This window comes from Dermacentor variabilis, chromosome 9 (genome assembly GCF_050947875.1).
Source record: "Dermacentor variabilis isolate Ectoservices chromosome 9, ASM5094787v1, whole genome shotgun sequence".
NCBI lineage: Eukaryota > Metazoa > Arthropoda > Arachnida > Ixodida > Ixodidae > Dermacentor > Dermacentor variabilis.
Window position 1 is genome coordinate 47022020 of NC_134576.1, and position 27556 is coordinate 47049575.

At 51.3% G+C, this 27556-nt stretch overlaps 1 protein-coding gene across 1 annotated transcript in view; it reads left to right on the forward strand.

Moving 5' to 3' along the window:
- The first annotated feature begins 7681 nt into the window (after nucleotides 1-7681).
- LOC142558334 (uncharacterized) overlaps nucleotides 7682-27556 on the forward strand; it is a 32870-nt gene continuing 12995 nt past the window's right edge. Inside the window, exons 1-4 of the mRNA XM_075670480.1 lie at nucleotides 7682-8192; nucleotides 8331-9014; nucleotides 9081-9271; nucleotides 9386-9669. Coding sequence (XP_075526595.1) covers nucleotides 7682-8192; nucleotides 8331-9014; nucleotides 9081-9271; nucleotides 9386-9669 — 1670 coding nt within the window. The remainder of the gene's footprint in view (nucleotides 8193-8330; nucleotides 9015-9080; nucleotides 9272-9385; nucleotides 9670-27556) is intronic.

Here is a 27556-nt window from a genome sequence, read left to right on the forward strand (position 1 = left end):
CGTATTGTGGCGTTAGCACGTTTTCTCTTCCGTTTCGAGAAAGAAGATGATAACCGATTTTCTTTTTGTGTTCGTTGCGTTCTCTACGACGCACTCACACGTATTACGAACATTTTATCCTCAAGAATAGCCATTGCATTCTCTTTATGCCATCCCTTTCGTATATCATGGCTTCCCAGGGCAAAAAGGCAATGCCGAAGCACATAGCTAATATATGTATCATACTGGTTCACTAACCGCACTGATCGCTGCGTTGAGCAGCGCCATCGGCCTCATGCAGGAAAGCTGATGCAGACATATAGTGATTTCAGGCCTACTAGACTTGAAATGCGTGAGGACGATGCCGGTGTATCACAAATATTTGATAGCGCCTGCCGCTTATATGTTTCGTGATTGCCTTAGGTTGGCCGTACACGAGCATGCGCTCTTATGTTTTATGCTTTAGTCCCTACTCCAAGCGATCAGATAGTGAGCAGATTTACCATTTGATTCTGGTAATACAGGGACACCGGTTCTGTTTGTTGAATTAAAACCGATATGGCGCAAAATAGTTCACAACATATACACACACCGCGACTGATAATGCGCGTCGCGTATTTGCGCCCCCAAGATATATTTCCGTGTACTGCAGTTACCGATGCACCGAAAGGCTCCCCTGACGACTCTATATGAACGGACATTGCGTAAACTTCACAAAGTACGATCTAAAACATCTCGAAATCGTTCGGCAGCACGTGACAGCAATACTTTCAAGCAGCGCGCCGCGCCGGATCGCACAAGCCAGAGAGGGGGAAAGTCCCGTCGCGTGCCCTTTCCTCCTCGCCCGATGAAAAGGTCTATGCAAAAAAGGAAGAATACAAACGTCGTCGTCACCATCATCAGGCGACTGCTGACAGGCACACAGGAAGGGCCAGAAATAAGCTATCATATATATATATATATATATATATATATATATATATATATATACATATATATATATAGTAGGCAAAGAGGGATTCTTTCTTCAGGCTACCTTTCAAACGTAAAGAACTTGAGTGGTGCTAAAACGTAAACATAACAAGTATTTAATTTCAACAGTTTCGATCGGTGGACCGATCTTCATCAGGGTTTACAAATAAATATATTTTGTAAACCCTGATGAAGATCGGTCCACCGATCGAAACTGTTGAAATTAAATACTTGTTCTGTTTACCTTGTAGCACCACTCAAGTTCTATATATATATATATATATATATACACGATTGTGCCTGCACGTGATGTCGCTTCCTGCTTCAGGAAGGAAATCCAGGGCCCAATGTGAAGCCTAACATACCTATATAAGATACTATAGTACTACACAAATATATAAAAAGCATTTTAGAAAAATAAAAAGCACAAATATTTTGGTTGATCTGAATATGGGCGTTTATGCTATGCGTGTAGCCTATATGTGAACATGTATGGCGGGATGATTGCTACATTATCCGCAGATAAATGCGAGGCTTCCATTGTTTCCATTGATGCCCCCTGAACGCATGTTGAATTTATGGATTACGTATCCCTGACAAGCTTCTCTGTCGCAGTGGTTTTAAAATCCAGAATGTGGAATGTAGAGGAGGTTCTGGGATAATTTCCCGCATTTTTTCGCTTTGCCGTAACATGTGCTGTTTTCGGAGGATCGCGTTTATGTTCGGTGTCGACGACGAATTAGTAAAGGAGGTTAGTCTGTACATCTGGGTGAGCAGGCGCTGTGTTCTTTATGGGCATGGCACGTCATCCTTTCTTGGCCTTCTCTATCGCGTGGTCAATGGCTGACGGCAGGTAATTTTGACGGGCAAAGCGGCTGCGCAGACGTTAGCAGAATAATAGCAATTTCAACACGATGTTTGTGCACATTCGCCTGAATCGATGAGCTTCCGTGTAAGTAACAGATTTTTTGGATTGTCTTATATGTGGTTACTGTTAAACTTTATGTACTGGTTCTTATCTGTCGGTTTCCTGTAAACTGACGGGACAAGCTTATCGCCCTCAACTTTAGTAGACAGGTCCGAGAAGTTGATTGTTGAGGTCGAGTACGTACGCGTAAATAATGGTGTGTGCCATAGTGAAGTTGGAAATTGAAGTTGAATGCTATTATTCACCGTGACACGAGATCAAAAATATATCATCGATAAACCTTTAGTAGAACCATGGTTTTGTCTCGCAACTATGGAGGAACTCCCAGTATAAAACACCCATACACATGTTTGCATAGTTTGGGCCAATTTTTGACCCCTGAGGCGTACCAGGTGTCGCGAGCGCCAGGTTTAGAATTGTTTTTAGCTCTACATATCGACAGGTTTTTTATAGATGGTATTGAGAATACATATGAGTAACTGACTGCATACTTTCCGTGTGAGGTACGTTAGTGCATAGGGAGGAAACGTCTGAGGTGACCAACAGGGGCGCGACTGGAGACCGTCGTTCGAAACGCTGTAAGGATTGGGAGGTCAGTCCCACCGCTCGTAACCAGTTGTCAAGATTGGAGTCCGGCATGAATTAGATGGTAGTTGTCCCATGCCGTCGCCCAACTTATCCACGCTGAGCAGGTTGTTAAAGGGAAGAACTGCTTCTCATCGAGAACGAGGAATATGGGTTTATTTACTGTATCTACATAAGGACGTTGCAGTTCATCAGTCTAGCATGACTGCGAGAGAAAGTACACTGAGCAGCCGCACCACAGCGGTTTATAAACAGTCGGTCCTCCCTCGACCCCTAGGTGAGAGAACCGTTCGACCAGTCATCGTAGACGAGCCGCCTTTTAGCAATAGGGATTACATACACACACTTCCGCACCGGTTTCACGCACCTCACCGAGGTCAGACGGTCTTCGCAGAACTCGGGCCTTACGTCAGGAACGGTGCGTGGGATGGGGCCTCCAAATACGTTCCCTCGGGAACTCCCTTGCTCACGGCAGACCGGGTCGGCGGTGGCGTGTTCAGCCACAAAGCCTGGTTCGTCGAACTCCTCTCGGCAATCTCGCGACGCAGTGTCGAGGACGCGGCGTATTGTCGTCCGGACACAGTAAACTGAGTGACGCCGCTTGGCTAGAGGATGATGGTGGCTTTCCAGGAAAAGTCGACGCCGCTCTGACTGGCAAAACTTGCACCTCAGCAGGCCGTTCTTAACAACGCGCATTCAGTTTGCGTTCAGCTTCGCCTCATGTGCAGACCTTCGTACAAGAGTTGCGGATGGACCACTTTGTCGTTGGAATAATTCCGGAATCATTCGGCAGTTTCAAACACTCGTGGCAGGGAACGGGAGTGGAAGAATAACTACACGCCCTAATGGTGTAGTGGCTTTTGTGTTGCCCTGCTAAGCCCGATGGCACGGGATTAAATTCCTGCCCTCGGTGGCCGCATTTAATAACCACCACCATCACCACCACCACCACCAGCAGCAGCAGCAGCAAGCAAGCAAGCAAGCAAGCAAGCAAAGCAAAGCAAAGCAAAGCAAGCAAAGCAAAGCAAGCAAAGCAAGCAAAGCAAGCAGCATATTCTTATGTCCGCTGCCAGGACGAAGACCTCTCCCTGTGATCTCCAACTACCCCTGTCTTGCGCTAGCTGATTCCAGCTTTCGCGTGCAAATTTCTTAATTTCATCAGCCCACCTAGTTACCTCCCGTTCTCGACTGCGCTTCCCTTCCATTGGCAACTATGCTGTCACTCTTTTGGTCCACCGGTTGTCTGCGTACCTCATGAATTACCTGGCTTGCCCAGCCCCTTCTTTTTTAGAGCGCAGCTCTTTGGCGCCCATTTCTACGTTTCGCGTCCCCGTTGAGCCTCGCCGTCGGCCTCGTCGTAACCAAGGTCACGCGCTGCTCTAGTTGCGCGGGCTCGTGATGCCATCTCTCGTGCGCGCCGCGTGTCTTGCTCTCCCCTTGTCCTCCAAAGATTGATCAAGTGTTCTCGCCTATACTCTCGCCCCCTTCCTCCGCGCAGAGCCATTGCGGTGATCGCGGCTCTCCGCTCCTCCATCTCCGCGTCGCGTGGCTGTACGGCTCTCAGCTGTATCTCTCGCTTTGTGGCATTTGTCGCCTCTGGCAGTGCTTGCGCATGGCTGTCCTTCTCCCGCCCCCACTCTTGCCCTATACCCCTTACCTGGCGCAGTGTCGTTGCGGTGACTCGAAAGACAGTCACTATAGCGGTTCGTCCCCTTTCTTTTACTTCCCACCCCAACCTTGTGCGACCACATTGAGGCCTGACTGTGAATGAATGAGTGTGTGACCTCTACTCAATACCCCTGTTCTCCACGCGTTTCCTCATCCCACCTAAGAAGAAACATTAAATAATCTTTGCTAATCTCCCCCTCCCCCCGTCTCCGCGGCAATGACCCACTATGTGATGGCGCGATGGCGCGCTCCGGCTCGGTAGCGGCGCATCAGGGTGTGTGCTGCCCAATCCGAAATGCAGAACCGCCTCCGTTCGGCACTGCGTGTTTTGTATGCGGTTACCTGTTGTTGAAATAAGGAAGCAGCTGTGTTCAAAGATCGCATTACCAAGAATCGTAATCGCCAGTCCATTTTTTTTCTTAATGTCAACTACAATATCGGCTGTTCCCGTTTGCTATCTGATCTACACCGCTCTCTTCCTGTCCCCTAACGTTACGGCTAACATTTCTCGTTCCATCGCTCATTGCGCGGTCCTTAATTTGTTTTCGAACTTCTTTGTTAATCTCCAAGTTTGTGATATGTTAGCGCCGGTGGAATTCAATGACTGTACACAACCACTGTGGTTGGCTTCCAGTCGCATTTCGATAAGGGCTAAATGCAAGGAACACCCATGTACCGTGCATTCGGTGTACGTTTTAGAAATCCAGGTGATCAAAAACAATCTGGAGTTGCCTACTACAGCGTGCCTCATAATAATATCGTGGTATTGGCACGTGAAACCGCAGAACGTCTATTTTTTGTGTGTGTGCGTCTAATGATGGCACCAGACGAGCAGATGGAATGGGAATCTAATTGGAGCCCGAGATTGCGGAATGGCAGTTGGACGGGAATGCGAGCCTAGTTCTGGAGCTCTAAGCGTTGATTTCAAGAGTGAAAAACACGCATTAAGCTTCCAACTTAAACTTAATCGTACTGGGCTAATTTATTACATTTCTCAATGATTCAATAAATACCGACTGTTTCATTGCGAACATGATAATTTACACATTGTACACTTCTGAAGACGCAGAAACTACACCGCGCTACACGGTCTAAGCGCATTTCAAAACATCCAACTTTCAGTTGTCAGGAGCGATTCCCATTACCGGCAGCGTACTTGACCTACGGCACAAACATGGCGGCCAAAAACAACGTCGCCAATGGTTGCACCCTGCGCTAGTCCACAATGATTCGGAACGCGCGCCTTGCGTTCTCACATATACCGTCGAGCTTCCAGTAAGCGCGATAACGGGCGGTCAGAGAGGTGCGCTGGGAAGTACGGCGCCCGCTAATATGCCACTAAATCTGAAACCAAATAGATCATCCTGCGAAATATGTTAGTCATCACACTGACAGAATAATAGCACACACGCGAGAAAATAGTTTCACTTCGTCTGTGAGGGGGCGCCGAGAAGTGCGGACGCGCAAACATCGGCTCCCGTTTCTTCAAATGTTTTCGGTGGTACACTCCGCGAAAACGCTTGAACACTGTACATCATTCGACGCAGTTTGTTGCGGGGATCAAGCCGATACCGAATTTATATCGGTAGGTGCTTTTCTGGAACCTTTATACGACCTTGAACTTTTCGCCACGCCGGGCGGAGCTAACCCTAACTGGTCAACGCCGGTGAGGAGTACGGGCTAGGCCTTGGCCTAACTCCGGGGTGGTGGGGCATCATGCCCGAAGTCGAGATGGTGGAGGGGGTGGAAATCACCCCCGAAGAAGCAAGGTGCCCCGGCTGGACCACGGCAACGGGCAAGACTAAGAAGGCAAGGCAAGAAACTTCCAAGTCGACGCCGAGCCCGGTAAAGCAGGGAGGCCGCAGGGGCGGCAGCCGCACGGCAGCCCAGCGGAACGCGCTGAAGAAGCTAGCCGCAGCCTCCAGGCTCCCGAGACTGCCACGGGACCATATTCGAGTCATCGTTAGGCCAAGGGGTGGCCTCGACGTGAAAAAGATCAGCACTATTAGAGTGGCACAGGCGCTGGCTATGGCGGCGGCGCTTTCACCCGACGAGGTTGGCGAAGACATCGTCTGCCCAAATAACGTGCAAAACATCTACGTCGTCTCAACACCAGAAGAAAGGAACGCGCGTGCTTACGCGATGGTTCAACAGATACACCTGCGCGAAGGGGTCTTTGAAGTGGCCGCGTACATGGCCGCCTCGGACAATACATGCAAGGGTGTTGTGAGGGGCGTCGACGTCGAGTTCAACGACGCTCAGCTCCGCGCAATGATCGTACACCGGCGGAACCCCACCGCGTTGGAGGTGCGTCGCATCAAGACCACCACTACGGTTATCGTCCTGTTCGACGACTGAGGGTGCCGAACTTTGTCATGTGTGGGGCAGGCATGCTTCCCTGCTCTCTATACAGAAGGCAAGTTGATGTGTGCTACGGTTGTGGGGAACTGGGCCACAGGGCCGATGTATGTCCGACCCCGAGTGTGAAGAAGTGCAGGGGATGCGGAGCCGTGTCCCCCACTGAAGGCCACCAGTTTGAGGCGAAATGCGGCATATGCGGAGGCCCTCACCCAACAGCTGATCGTAAGTGCGAGCAACGCTTCCAAACGCCGTATGTCGTCAGGCAGAGACGCCGAAGGCGCCGGCGGAAGAAAACTGGCGACGCCAAGAAGGGCGGCAACGCGGCACGCGAGATGAGCCAGGCACTGACGTCAGCGCTACGGAAGAGGAGCTCTTCGAGGGGACGCTCCCGCTCGCGCAGTCTTTCTCGCTCTCGAACGCGCTCCCGCTCACATGAGCGCTCCGTGCAACGAGGGCGCTCTCAATCTAGGGACCGCTCCAAGTCCAACGTGCGCATCGCAGGAGGTCCCACCTGGGCCGACAAAGTGAAACAGACGAAGCAGACAGGCCGGACGCAACACGCCGCCGCACAGGAGAGCGAGCGGGCGCATGATCCCAGGATCGCGCAGTTGATGAACGAAAACGCCAGCCTCAAGGAGGAAATCCGGAGAATGAAGGCCGACTTTGAGGCCTTCCGAAACGCCAGCGCCGTTCAAGCGGCCGCGCCAAGGCAAACGTCTACGGAAGAAGGGGCCACAGCAAGAGCGGTCAAGCGCAGAGCCACCTCCTCCCAGGGTACTGTTGAGGACGTGAACACGGCGGAGGCTGCCATGCAGAGGTCCTTGGACCGCATGCAAAAATCCTTTGCCGAGCTGGTACAGAGTAACCAGGCTCTTCTACTCAGAGTGCAACTGCTTGAGAACGAGCTTGCCAAGCGATGTGACGTACACTACGGCGACGCCGCCAGGCCGGAGGCGGTGTCCAGTGAAATGCTACAAGACAACCAGCAGTCGTGGTCTGACGAGCAAGATGGCATCTCAGCCCAGCTCCGGTCCAACATGCCCAACCATGGCCAGACCGGATAGCAAGCTCATCGTGTGGCAGTGGAACTGCGCCAGCTTTCGGAGGCGCAGGCCTCAATTGGTGCAGTTCATCAAGGCCCGGGAGCCGCAAGAGAGGCCCCACGTCATTTTGCTACAGGAAACGGGAATGGAAACGATTTCTCTCCAGGGGTACCGAGCTGTCTCCTCGTTGGCGGAGAACGGGCTCGGCATCGCGATACTTATTGCAAATAAGTGCGCCTTCCAGGAGCACGATCTCCGTCTTGGCAACACCAAGCTGGAAGCGTTGCTCGTCGAGATCATACCAAACAGTTGGCTCAAGAACAGCGTCTTCGTTATCAATGTGTACTGCTCGCCTAGGGACAACCGGCAGACCTTCTACAGCCTAACAACCAAGGCATCGTCCAAGGCGCGGGAGACGCCGCTCGTTATGGCTGGAGATTTCAACGCGCCGCACGAAGCCTGGGGCTACGTGAGAAGCATTCCCAAAGGCTGCAGACTCCTGCAGGCAGCGACTGACAGCTCCCTAGAACTGATAACCGACCCCCATTACCCCACACGCATGGGAAACTCGGTCTCGAGAGACACCACACCGGATCTGGCCTTCGTCAAGAACGCGCCGGGAGCGGAGTGGCACAACTTGCAAGAGGACCTGGGAAGTGACCACTACATCGTGGAAATCTCCCTACCGGTCAGCGCGGCCCCGCAGAGGGCCTTCGAAATAGTCGACTGGGACGCCTTCCGAAAGAGAAGGAAGGACGACCACGAAAAATACGAGTCGTTTGTGGACCTCGTAGCGCAGCTCAAGAAGGATGTAGCTGCGGTCACCAGGACCGTCGAAACGGACCTCAAGCTCGATCGCATGGACGCTCGATTGGCGCACCTGCTCGAAGCCAAGAATTCCCTCACGGCCAGATGGAAGACACAGAAGCTGAATCGCAACCTCCGGAGGAGGATTGCGGCCCTCAACCACGAGATCGAATCGCACTGCAAGGAGCTCGGCCAGCAGCAATGGAACGAAGTATGCGCGTCCGTCGACGGCCAGATGCGTGCGGGAGGCAAGTGGAACCTCCTCAAGCAGTTATTGGACGACACCCAGTCTAAGAGAAACCACACTCTGGCTATCGATAGGCTGGTCCACAAGCTTAATAGCGAAGGCTCATCTATGAACGAAGTGATGGACGAAGTCGCGCGTCGCTACCTCCCCATCGGGCAGACCGGGCCAGAAGATTACCCGGCCTATGGCGGCAAGGAGGACGAGGAGCTCGACGCCCCCTTCTCCGTCTCGGAAGTCAGAGCGGCCCTTCAAGGCCTCAACGGAAGATCGGCGCCCGGGCCGGATGGAATCTCGAACAGACTCCTTCGAAATTTAGACGAAGGCTCGATCGAACTGCTCACCAAAGAAATAAACGATGTCTGGGAGGCCGGCATCGTACCGGATGCCTGGAAGGAAGCCTCGGTGATCCTAATTCCGAAGCCAGGCAAGACACCAGCCATAGACAGCCTGCGACCCATTTCGCTCACGTCTTGCGTGGGCAAGGTGGCAGAGCATGTCATCCACAACAGAATATCGAGGCATGTCGAGGAACGACACCTGCTCCCGCCGAATATGGTCGGCTTCAGACCCTCCCTGTCCACTCAAGAGGTCATGCTGCTGATCAAGAGGCAGATAGTCGACGTGGTCACGAGAGACGTCCGAGGCATCTTGGCGCTGGACATCGCCAAGGCCTTCGACACGGTCAAGCACAAGCACGTCCTCGACTCTGTGACGAGATTGAACCTCGGCGAACGCTTTCACGCGTTCGTGAGCTCTTTCCTAAGGGATCGCAAGGCCACGATCAAATTGGGCCAGATCAAGTCGGACGGATACGCGCTGGGAGCCTGCGGCACGCCGCAGGGTGCGGTGTTATCTCCACTGCTCTTCAACATCTCCATGAGCGACCTATCAGTCCGACTCGACCGTATCGGGGCCGTCAATCTCAATCACGCTATCTACGCGGACGACATCACCGTCTGGTGCGGCGGTGGGTCGGACGCAGCGGTGGAGCGGGCCCTGCAAGAAGCCTTGCAAGTCACGGAAGAATTCCTCGAGGGCACGGGACTGGTCCTTTCGCCGACTAAGTCGGAACTCTTGCTGTATCGACCCGACAGAAAAGGCCGCAAGTTCGACACGACGCTGGACCAAGTACCGATCGAACTCAGAACGAAGACGGGTCAGCGCATCCAGAGGGTGGATTCTCTCAGAGTGCTCGGTCTGGTCCTCAATGCAAAGGGCAGCAACGCACAAACGATCGCGCGCCTGAGTGCGAAGACGGAGAACATGCTCAGACTTGTTTCGCGAGTGACAAGCAGGAGGGGGGGCATCAGCGAAGCCAACCTCATAAGGATCTACCACGCCTTCCTTATGAGCCATATCAACTACGTGGCTTCTGCGCTAAACTGTCACGTTCGGAGGAGAACAAGATCGACGCACTCATGAGGAAGAGTATTAAACGAGTCCTCGGCATCCCCATGACGACCAGCACGGAGAAGTTGATGCAACTCGGGGTCCACAACACCCTGAGCGAAGTCGTCGAAGCGCAGAAAACGGCACAGATCGTTCGCCTCTCTACCACCAAGGCCGGCCGCCGAATACTCGAGATGGCGGGTCTGGCAGCCATGGCCGAGGAGTCGTGCGCCGTCCCGCTTTGTCAGAGTGAAAGGGAAACCTTTCGAGTCTCCCCCTTCCCGAGGAATGTTCATCCACAACACAACGAGGCCCGGCGCGCAGCCCGAGCCCGAGCACTCATCAAGACTGCCCTGCGAACCCCAGAGCTCGCGTCCTTTGTCGACGCGGCGCGGTATCCCGGATCAAACTCGTACGTGGCCACGGTGGTTGACCCCCAGGGCAAGATCCTGAATGCGGCGTCTATACAACGCTCGACGGCGTCCGTCGCAGAGCAAGTCGCAGTGGCGCTGGCTCTGTGCGAACCCGGGCGCACGCATATCTTCACGGACTCCAGGTCGGCGGCAATGGCCTTTCTCGCCGGCTCTGTCTCGGCCGAGGCTGCGGCAGTGCTGAGGACCCGCAAGACAGGCACGGCCCGTCATGTCATCACTTGGTTCCCGGCTCACATGGGCCGGAACGTCTCCCCCGGCTCGATCAACCCTAATGAGCTGGCCCACGACCAGGCGCGAGGTCTCATCAACCGCGCCAGTCCGAGGGGCCCGGCTTCGCAGGGGATCGACCGAACCACGGAACCGCTGCTTACTTTCCACGAGATCACTACTCATTACCAGCTGGGACGCAGACAGTATCCGGCTCCTCACCCGAAGCTGGGCAGACCCCAGGCCTCGGTGCTGAGAATGCTGCAGACGGGCTCCTTTCCGTCTCGCTCGAGGCTGAGCCACTACACTCCGGGTGTGGATCCCCGCTGCCCAGACTGCGGCGAGGAACGGTTAACCTTGAACCACATGCTGTGGCAATGTTCTGCGTTGCGCCACTCGCCTTTAAACCGGCAAGAAGACTGGGATGAAGCCGTCAAGAGCAACGACCTTCAAGTCCAGCTTCGGGCTGTCCAAAGGGCCTGCGACAGGGCTGAAGATCACGGTCTTCCGCCCCCGGCGCAGGTGCGGCCCGCGACTACGGCAACGTAGTCCCTTAGGACCAATTAAAGTTTCTTGTCTGTCTGTCTGACTTCGTCTGTGGACGTACTAGCGTTCGCGGAATTCCGTGTGATAGCGTAGGGAGCCTCCATGCCAGCAGCGTCTCCAGCGGCGCTGACATCGGGTCGAGTAGCATTGGAGTACCGCGGATCGAGACACCCTACAGCAACGACAACGTTACGTCAACGACGTTGTTAGTGACATCTGGTGTCGCAGCCTAACCAGAAAGCACGCAAATTCTACTTGCAGGGACTTACACATGCCACTTAATTGTTGGTGTTAAATGTCGGCAGGGACATAATTGTGAACACGCTGTACTTACATTATTTTTCTTCGGCGGCAGCACTGAAACGACAAAAAATATTGTATTCAATGGCGTTATAGTTCGGCAAGTCTTCACAAGGTGTCGCCACTAGCTTTGCTGAGATAACGGCGCAACAGAAAGATTCCGGAACCATCTAAGAGCCCTCGGAGCTCCAAATGAAAATTTGCAGACGGCATAAGGGACGAAGACGGTAATATCTTCGAAGGAGACGATGCGCTGCGGTACATGACACGTACGGTTAGGGCTAAAAAACAAAAAAAAGGCCGAGTTCAGACCCACATTGATCCAACATCAACAGAGAAGCCTGAGAAATCAAAATTTACCATATAAAGCTTTTACTTAAAAAAGAGCAGAAGAAAACATCCCAAATAGCACCACCGTAAGACCCGATGAAATCCCTATGCAGGTATAATCAAGAACCTCGTTCCAAGGAGCAAGGCACCGCTGTCTAATGGCATGGAACAAGTGATCAAAACGAAGGAAATTCCAGTGGGATGGCTTGAAAACAAGGTGAACCTCATTTACAAAGACAAAGGTGGCACCGCTAAGATGAGCTCATATAGGCCAGTTACAGTAACGTCGGTGCTATATATAGAATGGCAACGGAAGCCATAAAATTACAACTGACGAAATTCGCGGGAACTACCGAATGGGCTCAGGCCAGGCAGCCGCTTAGAAGATATTTTTGTTCTAAGTCCATAGAGATATCAGTAGATCAGAATAGACCTTTATGAATAGCAGTTCTAAATATGAAAGGGCAACTCCGGCGCTTCATTTAGCGATATTAGGATAGCGTCATTTTCAAGTGGCATTGACAGTCATGTGGTTCAATTTTCTTAGAAATTGATCAATAATTTTGAATAACCAGTAAACGAGATACCGAAACCGAAACGGGGGTAGCTGCTTCGCGTGATGTCAGATCCTACACTATCATAATGTACGCAGGCAGAACGGGTGCTAAGGATACGCGCGTTTAGCAGGCATTCTACCTGCTTGCATTATGGTACTGTAGGATCTGACGTCACGCGAAGCAGCTACCCCCGTTTCGGTTTCGGTATCTCGTTTACTGGTTATTCAAAATTATTGATCAATTTCTAAGAAAATTAAAGCAAAGAAGCGAAGCTGATGATGTCCCCTGACGACACAAGGAGACTTTACAGTTTCCGAACTAGACAGCGGCGATTTAGGCGGCGATTTCAGCGACAGTGGCGGTGTAGTCTCTGAGGTCACAAGCACAGGGTGACCAGTAAAAAGTCATGAGTCGGGAAGCCAACCAATCTTTAAAATTCATTTTCAGAAAAACTAAATGAATTGTAGCCATATTGTTTGGTACATACAATCAGAGTGCAAAAGATAAGGTATATTCAAAACTTTATAATTTTCAGCGGACATCGGAAAATTGCCGGAGTTGCCCTACGACAACGTAGCCAGGGACTTATGGTATATTCTCAAGCACGAAGGCATACATAACGATTTCGGGCAGCTACTGACGGAGATATATATAGACAACCGAGTAAAAATTGTATGGGAAGACTGAAATAATAATGAAGTGGTGTAAATTCACCAAAAACCGAAGCAAGGATGCCCTCTGCCTCCACTGTTGTTCACGCTTTATGTTAAGGGTATAGAAAGACAACTGGAAAACACTCAATCAGGATTTAATTTATCCTACACGCGCAATGGACAAGTGGTGCAACAGCAGGTCCCCGCAGTGATCGATGCGGAGGACATATTGGTAATAGAGTACAAGGCAAGAGAATTACAGACAATGGTCAATACGTGTGGCAACGCAACGAGAAATCTAGGCCTTAAATTTAGTACAGAAAATGTAACTACGTGCTCTCCATTCAAGAGCAAGTCATATCCATAGTGAAGCAATGTAAATACCTCGGCGTACACATAAACGAAGCAAAGACTTATACTCAAGCACCCACCGAGATAAACTGAATATAAAAGGGAAGCGGAATGCAGCAATAATGAAACATAGGGCACTTTGGGGCCACAATAAATATGAAGTGGTCCGTGGAATCGGGAAAGGAGTCACGGTGCCAGCACCAACGTTCGCAAATGCCATTCTGTGCCTAAGGTCGGATATCTTGTCACAGTTGGATGTTAACCAAAGTTCAGTAGGCCGGTGGGCTTTGGGGGCCCACGGTGAAAGCAGTAATGAGGAAGTGCAGGGTGACATGGGTTGGGCCTCTTTTGAAGCCAGAGAGACACAGAGCGAAATTAGTTTTGAAGGGAGAGTCAGGAGCGCGGATGAAAATAAATTGGCAGCCAAAGTGCACAGGTATCTGCATTTGAAAAGCGTGGACACAGAATGGAGGAAGTCAAAAAAGCTGGCAACCAAGTACACGGTAATTGAAACTGTAGATAGGCAACCAGGGGTCATCAAAAAGAAAGCGAGAGAAACAGAGACAGTTAATTGGATGCAAAGAATAGAAACAAACAGGACTATGGACATTTACAAGAATGAGAAGAAAGAAATTAGAACGCAAAATACGTACGATAACACAAAGGCCAGTACCTTGCTATTTGAGGCTCGAGCCGGTTGCCTAAGGGCAAAAACGTACCACAGCAAATACTCGCAATTATATGAGGCATGTGTATGCTGCAAAAAAGAAAAAAAACCAGAGACCCCTGGGCGCATACTAATGGAATGCCAAGGGATCCACCTAGCGAGACCAGTACGCAACGTAAGCCTTGCAGAAGCGCTTAGATTTAAAGTAGACGCGAGCATCAACCGGTCAGCAGTCGAGTCAAGCAAGAGACGTTTAGAGTATTGGTGCAAAAGAAAAAGCAAGGAAGAGATTGATAGCCCCGGATCATGTACCGGCATAGGTACCGGCACAAGATAGATAAAGTTCTGAGTAAGACAGAAAATATTAGTGATATGAATTACAAGAATGCTTGAATGAAAAGCATCCATAGCATACCTGATTGACTCAAGCTGGCTAGGTGACTATTTGTCACCGCCTCGTTTCAAAGGGGATGCCAGTAAATCATCATCATCATCATCATCATCATCTGCCACGCACGGCTCCGGTAATCCGTAAACGGCAAGAAATTTACGGAGGAGCTAAAACTCCGTTTATTGGTATCGTATTTATTATTTCAAAAATATCTTCTAAGTTCTAAGGCACGCAAGGAGGGGGGGGGAGGGGGGCGGTAACAGTAAACAAACATCGGAAAAATCGTCTCATTTACTGGAATCGCTAGACTGGAATGGGTCAACTCAGTCACTCCAGGCGTAGGAATGGTAAGACTAGTCATTTCGAGGGCTTGAAAGAAGTGGAATTCTGTGGATCTTCACGATCTGGAATGGAATGGAGGGTCCCTTTCCGCAATTATGCGTCATACCCCCGCCAATTCCGGCAGCGACCTAAATATTCTACTTCACTTCTTGCATAAAGCGTTGGTAGCGACATAATTGTTAACGTGCATCACTCTTATGATTTTTTTATTGACGATAAGGCTGATGCTACCCAACAAAATCGACCCAACAAAGGTCGATAACACGCCGCAAGATGTTGCTGCTACCTTTCTTATTGCCGTCAACAGCTCCGGTAACCCCGTAATCCACAAACATAAATAAGTTTGCTGACAAATCTACGGACAAAAACACTGTGAAAACAAGCAGTGTATAACAGAGCTGGCTGATTACTGGGTACTTTGTTGGGGAAGAATTTTTTTTGTTACATTAAACAACGAAATAATTTTCTCGTGCCCTGTGTTCCATTTCTCTTTGCCTTCGCGTTCTTTCTTGTGCTGTAATCTAAATGTGTGTTAACAGACTCGTCCAACAGTCCACTTTTGTCGCAGGCCGAACAAGGTGCCCCCATCTTTGCCTCAAGAGCACCTTCTCCCGCAGATTACTCTTCATTTGCGAAAGAAACATGGCGTAGCCAAACACCGTTTTCTCGTTGGGTTCGAAGGGCTCACTGCGCAGCCCAGCATCCTGATATTTCCCCCCCCCCCCTCTGTTGGTCTCGCTGTACTAATGCCATATATGAGACCCTGGTCAAGTACAGCGAACTTGAAAAACGGTTATTCCAGTCAACTACTTCGATTTCGCACAGAAGCAGTGGATCCGTGTACGAAATTTTGAATATTACCAGTCACCCCCGCTTATGTTCATTCTAGTTCTCAGCGGTGGTGGTGTGTAGTGAAATTATCCGGTAGTGTCGATAGTGGAGTAGTTTCCTGCATCACGACAGTCATGTATTGTCGAACAAATAAATGAAATGTGAAGTGGAAAGGTCAGCGTGAGCAGGAATCGAACTAGAAACGAGCAAACGCGGTATTGTTCACGCAAAAGTGTGTCCACCAATGAAACAACCGAGCCCGGCAAGAAAGATGAACGCATTCTCGGCCTCCCGGGCAAGATATCGCCGTAGGCAGAAGAATAAAAAAGATGAAAGCAGAGAACTTGATAAAACTCCAAAAAAGCAAAGCAAGGGAAGCTTCTCTCCTCCTAGTCAGCCAGCTGACATAAAGGGCGCCTGTCCGCCCTCGCACAGCAGAGGAAAGCGCGCACAAACGCTTCTTCTTCAATCCGGCAACGAAGCATGATGTGCGCCAACTGAGCAGAGGTAGAGAGAAATCAACACCGCGAAGCGCGCACGCCGAAACAGCGCGGCGCCTTTATTCGCCTCCTTGCCCTCTCTCTCTCTCTCTCTCTCTCTCTCCACACCTGCCCCCAACAACGCCGGCGGACGCGGCGGCTAGCGTCGGCTCTTTCCTCCTCGCCGCGGCCTTTGGCAGCGCCACGACGGCCTGGACCACCGGTTCGCGAAGCAGCCGCCGCGTTCACCGGCTCCTCCTTTTTGGTCTCTCGATTTTCATTTACACCCTCTCATTTTTCATACAGCCGCGTGCGCTCTCTCCTATTCTTCTGTCGCCTTCTCAACTCTATTTCTCTTTCTCCTTGCCCTCCCTTTTGTTGTTGCCGCGTTCCGCTGAGCGAGAAGCTCTCGGCTCGCAGCTCGGAGGAGCTATGAGCTGGCGCAGCAACGGAGGAGCCGTCGAGCGGAGCGCAGCCTTGCGCTGTACAAGGCTGCATCGTCGGAATGATGATTTCATGAGGAAGTTTCAGGAGTCGAGATGTTTAGCCTTATTGTAAACCTCCTGTGGTTTACGAAATGCTATGTTACAAGAAATATTTGCGTATACGGTCGCATTGATGACGTCGTCTTCAGGCGCCGAGTTTAACCATAAAGGAGACAACGCTATTATTGCAGTGGTCAACTATATTCTAGTTAGCTTCTGGCGCACAGAGTCCACGGTGACATGTGCGCTAACACACTCGCTGGTTAACATGCAGTCCGCTTATTTATTTTGCTTTGACGAAAACATCGCCGTAAGAAAATCATTTCTAACGCTTGTGGTTGGACAAAACGTCATGAGATGTCGCTACGAGCGTTGTCGTGTTGCATGAGTAGTATGCTTGAGGAGCTGCGTTGGTGGCGTCATATTGTTGTGCACAGCTTAACCAGAAAGTGCACAGAAATATATTTTGAAGTAATAGCATTCTTTACTTACTTCACTCAGTTTCCAAGAACTGATGACGATTTCGCTAAGAGCAAAGAAGGGAAGCGCCGGGCCGCATTCGCTCCATATCCGCGCGCACGGCTTGACGTCACCGGTGATTAAGACGCCTTCCGCGCGTGCGTTACGCCACCTGATGTCGCACCACCTGCATGCGTTCGCACACCCGCTCCTTCCAGAGCGCAACTCTTAGGCACCCATTCTTGCGTTGAGCGTCAGCGTCGGCATCCCGTGGGCGTAACCGAGCAAACGAGCACAGCGAAGGATGAAAGAGCAAAACAGCGCAGTGGGGATGAAAGGCTGCGATACCGAAGAGAGCGCGAGGAGGAAAGCGGAGGGAAAGGGCGCAGCGGCACCGTGAGGCGGAAAGCGGAGGAGGGGTATGGCGAAAACGTCAGAAGAAAAGCGTAGTGCCGCCCAAGACGTGTTCTGCGGCGACGATGGCGACGAGGTGGCGCCAGAGCAGCACGCGTCGTCTGTCCATCGATGGAGCCATCGATAAGGCATGCGGTGAGCGCGTACACCAATAACATCTACACCCAGCGGCCGTCGTGAGGCGCCAGCGGCCCGTCAGCGACGGGCTGGCGAACCGCGCCGCGAACGGCAGAACTCAGAGCACTGACATCTGAAGCAGACGACAGGACGAAGGCGCTCATGGTGCTTCCAGCGAAATTGCACTGGGGTCGTAAGGCCTGACTTACCGGAAAACGCATTTTCTTGTGTCTGCTTGTGAGAAAAAGGTCGCCATTCGTACGAGGCATGCAGGTCACATTTATGGCGCCAGGTAATAGATAAAGTAAAAAAATTAATGCAAATTAGGATGCAAATGCGCCCCGCCAACAGAGCTCGCCGCAGTAAGCTAAGACGTCGAACACCAGCATTTATATTCCAGGTATTTATTATATCCTGTTAAGATTGTCGCGTACTTAATCATCTAAATAAAGGAAGAGCAAGAAAGAAAAGATCACCGGCGGGGAACTAAAATTGTACAACATACATACCACTGAGTATGTCTATATCCATTGGGACGTTGGGTGTGTGCCACTGGCTATGTGCCCCAGGGGTCAACGGGCATCTGCCGCTGTTCAATAATGCTTTTTTGGCGTCAACTTGGGTCACTGCAAGTATCCCACTATCACACCTAAACGGTGACATTACCGTAATGCGATTGTTCTTGTAATGAGGGTCGGCGTCGACGTTGTTTTTTCTTCGGCTCTCAAAAAGCGCGTTCTTGCCAAATATGACCTTGAACATCGCGTTTGTACTCTCTAAGGGTTTGCATGCAATGATGAGCTAAGAGTCTTTTGTTGCTACCAAAGTTGTTTATGAGGACAGCTCTGATTTTGTCGCTCCTCATACAGTGATGAACTATATTTGTCAGAAAACTGCCAGTATTTCCAGAGCCGCTGCGGCGGTTGTGAGGAATAACAAGCAGGCTTGTGCGTGGCTTATTCGGCTGCAATAGCATTGCGACGAGTGTGTCTTCCGCTTGCATACATGGTTCTGACGCCGCACGCACAGCAGCGCGATGTTCTAACCGTACGTAGCCTTCTCGCTTACCACCGCCCAACTGCAGTCAAGCACCTCTGTAACGAACGCCTCTAGAAAGACATGACCGAGGAATAACTCTGTCCATGTTCTAGTGTGAGCTGCCCGCTGCGCGACATTTACAAAGAAGTGACCTCTATAACGAAGGATTCCTGAAGCCCCAAGTACTTCGTTATAAAAGCGGTCGGCTGTATTGCACTTCGTTTAACAAGAAGGACAGGTAGGTATACGTCCCGTCCCACATAGAATGAACTAGAGCCCTTGTGCGCGCACTAGCTTCTATCCGGCCACAAGAATTATTTACCTGCTTCCTTGCATCTGCAGCGGTAGCGTGCCAGTTTGTCCCATTCGCGCCTCGTGGCAGATGTGGCTTCGTGACGCTGTGTTTAACCCCCACACCCGCGTTCGGGGTCGGAGTTCATTCCTCAGTTATTTCCTCGTAGCAGAACGCTACGAAAACGCTTCGAGACATTGTACCCGCCTTCGAGTTCGGTCCAGGTTGTACCGTTTCTTTCAGGAGTAAAACATTCACCGATATTTACGATACTTCATAATGCCAAATATATGCATGTTTTCATTTCGCGATATATGGGCTGTCGGGAACAATCTGTCTCGTGCTCACATTGCAAACGGAGCGAAGTGTGGCGCGATTACTTCACTGACCGGGAGATCGCGAGAGGCACCGCGTGAGTGATGTGTGGACGCGGTTCACAGCAGCCGCCGCAGACAGACCTCCGCTCATGCAGTGCTTTGTTTCCTAACAGCGCCCTCGCTCAAATGAGCAATGATAAATTCAGACTACTGAACCCGCAGTTTTTATCATAACATATAGATTCATCTGTACATATGTCATGTCTTACAATACGTGTCACTTATGGGTCATATCTCTCTCTCTTCTTTTGTTTCAATTTGCTGTTTCAATATTGTTTGTTTTGCGTGCTCGCGCTGAGTGCGTTATTTTGCGCGAGTGATACGCCACTTTTTATGTTACCGTGAACTGTACTTTTCATTCCTTTCCTGACGACTCTTTGTATTGCTTTAGCGTTTTTATTTCTAACATTGTTTTGCAAGCACGTTATCGTTGTAAACATTTTTAGCTCTCATGTAACGGTTCTCTGTTGTCATTTGTTCAACAACGCCCCCCTTACTCGATGCCCCCTTTGGGGCCTGCAAAGTACTTTTAAATAAATGAATAAACTATATGGTATCGGTGGACGCGGTCTTCGCGTGCCATCGGTGAACGGATGACTGCGCGCTAGCTACTCTGGCGCCATCTCGTAACGGTCGTCGCCACAGAGCCCGTCTTGCGCGGCACTACGCTTTTCTTCTCACGCGCTTGCCATACCCTCCTCCTCCGCTTTCCTCTGGCGCTCTCTTCGCTATCGCCATTTTTCTCGCCCCGCTGCGCTCCGTGTTCGCTCCTTCACCCTTCGCTGTGCTCGTTCGCTCGGTTACACCAACGCAGGAACGGGAGCCTAAAGGCCCAACCACTGGCAGGCGTCGGCAAGTTTTGGCACGTCCCAAAGCGTCAAAAGCGTCGGTCGGGAACATGGCGAGGCGTGACGACGCGTAGCGATTTTGTCGACTGCCGATGTAGGGGTTGGAGGACGATCTCACCGCTGGCATCCAGTTGTAGGATTTGGAGGTCGTAGGGAGGAACTTGGGAGGAACTAGGCGTACATGATTTATTTACAGATATTTACATTAGAACAGGGGATACATTCGACAGTCTAGCATGGCTCCCAAACGCAGCATGCACGACGAAGCATACAGCATGCGAGCACGAAGCTCCAAACAAACTGCTTGTCGAGCACGAGCACACTGCTCACGATCACAGAGCACACTCTAGCAGCCGACAAACAGCTGCTTATAAACACTCCGTCCTCTCTAGATCCCTAGGTGAGGGAAAAAGGCAATTCACCGCCAATTCGTAGCGTCGAACGTCAACGTAGTCGACCTGCCTTTTTGGAGGAGGAGGGCTCACACACACACGTACGCACTGGTTCCACTGCCCCCGCCGAGGTGAGACGGGTTTCGCAGAACTCGGGGCTTGCGTTTTGAAAGGCGCGTGGGAAGGTGCCGCCAAATACCTTACCTCGGGAACTCCCACGCTCACGGCAGACCACGTCTGTGGTGGCGAGTTCAGTAACAAAGCCTGGTTAGTTGAAGTCATCTAGGCCATCCGGCGACGGAGAGTCGCTGACGCAGCGTATTGTCCTCCTCACATAGTACACCTAGTGGCGCCTTCCGGCCGGAGAAAGACGGTCGGTTCCTAGAAAACGCCAACTCTGCTGCTGCAGCTGGCTGAGAAATCTTGCATGTTGGCACCCCGGCAGGCCATTCCTAACAGCTCCTCCAAGGCCCGGAAAATCTCGACTGGCCAGTGCTGACAACCGCTGGGCGGGACGAGATGGGCTGGCGAGCAAGACTATGGCTTTGCTCCCTGCAACCCCTGAGCACTTGGAATGCCTTCAACCATCTCACAACAACCGGCACAGAAGAGTCGACCCCGGCAACACAATATATTTTTTTATTGCGATAAAGACTTGCCCTTAAGGCATAATTCCTGATGCGTATATGTGTATTATATGTGTGCTGTGAGGCCTGTGTACCACTCAGCGTGAAAACGCCCGGAATCAGCTGTTAATCCAACAGGCTTCCTATCCAAATTTCAATGTAAGCCTCTCAACTAGGAACCCCAAATTTTGACCCCTAAATTTTCTGCCGTCAAAGCGAGCGTTCACGTTCCCCCTGAGCTTAACCAGATCTGACTGTCGTGCTGCACAAGAGCAAAGGTTTACGCAGAACTAAACCGAAGGCTCTCAACCACCAATAACCGGATATAACTTAAGCAGCCAAATTTCACGAACAGCCTGTTCTTACCCTACCGCAGTGGCGTACTTATCGCACGTACTATTGCCACTGAACAGTCTGGTCAACTCCACAGGTACGTAATCACAATCGCGCTAGCCTTGTGGTCCCTATGCATAAAGCGTACTTGCGTTGTACGCAAACATTTTATCGCGCTTACTCTCGTTTCTTTCTATAGTCCACACAGGACATGTAACTTAAACGAACTACTAAACTTGCGTAACTTACGCACTCCGCAGAACCCTTTAAAAAATGCGTCTTCTAACAACTAGTTCGATGCACGCTCACTAGAGAAGTCAGAACACGGCCGACCTAAACACACACGAGCAACCCAGTCATAAACCTTCTGCTTCCTTCCGTCCGCACAGGACACGCGCTAATGGAACTACGAACGCTTCTCAGTGCAAATTGTGCACTAACTGAAAACCTACGCGCTTAACCTTAGAAAATTCGAAAACTCTTACATAAAAAAAGAAGGTTAACTAATAGACATGCGCGACCGATAACCTTGACTTTCAGATTACTCACACACACACATACATGCACACACGCGCGCACACACACACACACACACACACACACACACACACACACACACACACACACACACACACACACACACACACACACACACACACACACACACACACACACACACACACGCACGCACGCACGCACGCACACGCACACACAAAAGAGCCTACCAACTCATTAATGAACACCTCGCAAAACTGCAGGTTTACATAAAACGCATTTTTCAAATCTCGGAGCTTCTCGAGCGAAAACACAAAGTTCATAGCTTACATATTGAAAGAAATTTTAGTCTCGAATCACGAAAATTTTCCAATGCTCAAAATTAAAACGAAAGAACATGTTTCTCTTCTACGGAGGCTCTCTTGGCCTCCCGTTCCAAACGTTTTCGCCTGAGTCATACTTTTGAGCCGTACTCGAGGTGGTCGCGGTTCGAACGCCATGCTATCTCTGCAGGAACAACTAAAGGGCTGACACACTATCAGCTCCTTCAAGACGTTAGTCTCCTGCCAATTTGCGTCCTGGCGCCACGCTTTCATTACGAAGTCGACTGAACGCGTCGCGACTTCCTACCAGCTCGTCTCGTCCTGCCACATTGCGCTCCTTCGCACTACACGCTGCACTCCGAGAAGAACGGCGGAACGACGAGGAACGCAACTGCCCCGTGCCCTTTGTCCGCGTCCGTGCAGAACATGCTTCTCCGTCTCTTTTCGACCTGGGTGGCTCGAACGTGTTTGATGCGCCAACATCGTCAACGACGACCGCACCTTTCTTTCTCTCGCGCCCAGGCTTTTTGTGCCTGTCGCCGTCTTTGGTTGCACTACATTATCTACCGCTTTCCGATATTTACCGCGCTTCTTTCTGCGGCGCTTTGTCTTGGAATTCCCTTTTACGCCGCCTTCTCGCGCCTCGTGCTGGCCGGTACACTTCTCGTCGGCCCGGATCGCTCTCCTACCCGCACAGTCTGAGCGATTTTCCTTGAAATCAACCCTCTCTCTGCGTCGAATGGCGGACAGCTCAACCGACTCTGGAACAATGCATCAGCCTTTACTCGAGCTACGCAACTCGCACTCTTGCGAACTGCCCTCTACTGCATTGCCCAGCTCACGCTGTGCATCGGCACACAGCTCGTCGGTCTCGACGCTGTCTCGTCGGTCTAGATCGTGTCTGCACAGGACACGCGCTAATGGAACCAAGAACGCTTCCCAGTGGAAATTGCGCACTAAATGAAAACCTACGTGCTTAACCTTAGAAAATAAGGTTGGTGCACAGCCTCTCATTGGTGCACGAGGCTTCGCCGCGTGCGCCAATGAGAGGCTGCGACGCGTCGCCGGCGTTAACCAATCGGATGCTGCGAAGCCTCCCACTGCTATGCCTATGATGGCCGCTGATGCGAAGGCGCTGACACCAGCGATCGTCCCTTTGGACGCACGACGGGCGTGACAGTGTTCCTGAAAGGCAGTGTTCTGATAGTAGTGTAGCGAAGTGACGCAGCCGTGAGATATCAGACGCATCAACTCACCAGGGAGACGGAAGATGAATGGGGATGAGCTCTGGCAGGGGCAAGTCCAAATCCGCAGGTACGACGACGAGAGTAGCATTTGAAGAACTAGATTTATTCTCTTGGTATTTACCTTAAGTTTAAACTGTACAAAATATCTACAAGTAAAACGATGTCATACCCGTCGTCGTCGGCCTGCCTGACCGGCCTGGTCTCCCCTGGTGAAGATGCGCCGTCTGCTGCTGTCTACTTGCTCACACCAAACTACCCCAAACTATTCCTTAAATAAGTTTCCCCAGCATCCAAGAGACACTTTTCTCCACCAATGGGCTACTTCGTTACTCCGACCAATCAGGCAAGCCGACATCATCCAATAAGCGGCAGAGTTCAAGGGGTCAAGAAATGGTCGCGTAAACACTCCGTACACAAAAGCACTCTGACCATAACTAATTGGCCTTTGACAGCCGAGCGTGAGAAGACGACGCGACATGTGCAGGTGTGACGTCAGGTGCGGCGGGGGCGGCGGCCGCGCGGCAGCACTGTCCGCGGCGCCGTCGAGGTCATTTGTGTACAAAGGTTTGCCCCGCGTCAAGGACCCCACAAAATTCCCCGAAAGACAGCAAAGAAGGCCGCGTTACATTGTCTTCGCGACACCTCCCCCCTACGGAAAAGAGTGTCCCACTCGTTACAAATCATTACTACAAAATAAAACATGGCTCAAGAAGTTAAACGCGCACATTAGGGATTCATATAAAAAACTGAAGTATCCGTAAGGAAGAGTTAGCATCACGTAAAACAAAACAAACAAGTTTTGACAAAATGGAAACAAGATGCACAAGACAAGAAACAAAGTTCATTCGCGCGCGCTACACAATAAAATTAACAATGAAGGTTATTCGCTTGCGTTGTGATACACATCAGTGTCCGTGTCGTAAGCAGTGATAGTTCTCGGATCGGCCTCGTTGTGGAATGTCTTCCAGTCGGAGTAAAGTTCAGTCCCATCGTCCGAGTCTTCTACGACGCGCACTCTTTCACAAGTCTCTGTCTCGTACACACAATCACTACGCGAACCGCACTCGCGCACACCACCATTCAAATCGCACTCGCGCACAGCACCACTTGGATCACACACCTCCTCTCGATGTCCGTCAACAGACTCGTCGTCCGCGTCGTCATTATCCGAGCACTGTCTGACGTGGCACGGTTTTAAGCGCGCAACATTAACAACGTCGCGTTTTTTGCCAGTTCTATCCACTACCTCCCAGTTGTTCTCGCCGATCCGCCTAACAAGACGGAAAGGCCCGTGGTACCGGTGAAGGAGTTTTGTTGTCTTTCCCCGAGCTCTGAAGGGAGTCCACAAATACACCAAGTCCCCCGCATGGTAGACTGCACTACGCCGTTTAGCGTCGTAACTACGTTTGTTCTTTACTTGCTGACGCCTCTCCCGTTCGGTCACTAGCTCGCGAGCACGCTGCAGCCGGAGGACCACTTTCCTGGCGTCCAGTGTGCAGTCGAAACCGCGTTCCGCGCCTAGCGCTACATCTATAGGAAGTGTGGGCTCATGTCCGTGAAGAAGAAAGAATGGGGTGAACCCGGTTGTCTCGTGGGTAGAAGAATTGTATGCAAAGAGCACGTACGGAAGAAATTCGTCCCAGTCGCGATGGTGCGAAGAAACGTACATGCTGAGCATATCGGCCAACGTGCGGTTGAAGCGCTCGCACAAGCCGTTTGCTTGAGGATGGTACGCTGTAGTAGTGGCATGCTCGCTACCTATAAGTCGGAAAATTTCTTCAGTCAGGTTGGCGACAAAGTGCTGCCCTCGATCTGTTATCACTTTTTCTGGTGCCCCATGGCGTAAGACAATTTGCTCGACGAAGGCTTTAGCTGCTTCTGCAGCAGTGGCCGCTGTACACGCGACAGCCTCGACCCATTTCGTGTGGTAGTCAGTAACCACGAGGATGTAGCGGTTTCCTGCTTTGCTTTTAGTGAAAAGGGCCAAGAAAATCCATGCCCACTTGTTGGAAAGGGCGACCTGCAGGTGGGATCGGCTGGAGAAAACCGGTCGGCTTTCCGGGTGGTAGCTTTCTCGTCTGACAGTCAGGGCAGGAGAGGACATACTTGGTGACGTGGCAAAACATCTTTGGCCAGAAATAGCGGCGGCGAACTTTCTCCCATGTGCGCTTGACACCGAGGTGGCCTGCCGTGATGTCGTCATGGCAGTGCCTCAGAACCTCCGATCTCAAACACTTGGGGACAACGAGTGCTGCGCGATCTTCTTGAAAGCCTTTCGCTCTTCTGTACAATACACCGTCGACCAGCCGAAAGCTCCGTGCCGTTCTTTTCATTTTTCTGACAACGGGCGCACTCGGCTGCTCTAGGTGCTGTATTATTTCTTGCATCCAGGAATCCTCTCTTTGCTTTTCGCCGATGTCCACATGATCCAGCACGAGCAACGGTAAGGGATTTTCGTCGCTTGCTGGCGCGGAATCATGCGGCAGTCGGGGAAGCGTGCGGGAGTTGCCTTGCTCAAAGTTAGAGCGCTGCTCCTTCCCCTGGGGTCCGTTTTCCTGGAGCCATTGCCGGCACTGGGGCGCAAAGTGGCCGATGCGGTCGCATAGCTGGCAGCGTGGTCGCTCGTCGTCGTCACGGGTATTTCCCGCTGGCCAAGGCACTGGAGGACGACGTACATCTTGCTCGATACCTTTCAGGCGGTCAAATAATGAGGCTATAGAGTCCGCGATCGTCCTCAAGTCCCTGTCGCGGTCGGTGGCCTCTCGCGGGCAGTGACGCTCTGCCGCAGCGCAGGTGGCGAGACATGTTGGAGGCGGCTGCACTGTTGCTCCAGCGGGTGTCACTCCGGCGGCAGGTGCCGAGGCGAATGGGTAGCATGACTGCCGGCCGGCGGAGAAATGGGTGCCGGTCACTTCTATCAAAAAAGCTGCCCAATCAATTCGGCGTAAAATTTCGAGGAAAGCAGAGCAGCTGTCCGGGTTTGCAATGAGAATTTTTTCCAGCACGTCCGGACGCAATCCGCGCATGAGGTGCCGCATCCGCTCCTCTTCCGTCATAGATGGATTGGCTCTGGCGCACAGCTGCACAACGTCATAATAATAATCTTCGTGAGATTCTGATGGCAGCTGCGTTCGGTTTTGGAGCCGCAAATATGCGATCTCAACTGAGTGGCGACTTGTGAAAGACGTTTTTAAGAGCGTCGTCCACTCTTTCCATGTATTAGGGGCACCCGTTAAAATTTGCGTGGTGTGCCACTTTTTTGCATTGCCCTCTAATGCCAAATATAAAAATTTTACTTTCGTCCCTTCATCCCAGTTGTTGAGGGAGGTTACGTGTTCGTAGAAAAGCAGCCACTCGGATATTGACTCTTCGGGCGTGCCTCTAAAGACTGGCGGTCCGATGAAAGGTTCCGCTTGAGGGATGGACATGGTAGCGAGGACAGTAGGGGGTTCGGTCATGGTCGAGCTGTTAAAGAGCTAGGTTCTTCGGGTTTGTTGCCACGGCCGATGATATTAGAGCGTGGACTTCGGTACCCAGCACACTCCACCACTTTGTAGCGAAGTGACGCAGCCGTGAGATATCTGACGCATCAACTCACCAGGGAGACGGAAGAATGGGGATGAGCTCCGGCAGGGGAAGTCCAAATCCGCAGGTACGACGACGAGAGTAGCATTTGAAGAACTAGATTTATTCTCTTGGTATTTACCTTAAGTTTAAACTGTACAAAATATCTACAAGTAAAACGATGTCATACCCGTCGTCGTCGGCCTGCCTGACCGGCCTGGTCTCCCCTGGTGAAGATGCGCCGTCTGCTGCTGTCTACTTGCTCACACCAAACTACCCCAAACTATTCCTTAAATAGGTTTCCCCAGCATCCAAGAGACACTTTTCTCCACCAATGGGCTACTTCGTTACTCCGACCAATCAGGCAAGCCGACATCATCCAATAAGCGGCAGAGTTCAAGGGGTCAAGAAATGGTCGCGTAAACACTCCGTACACAAAAGCACTCTGACCATAACTAATTGGCCTTTGACAGCCGAGC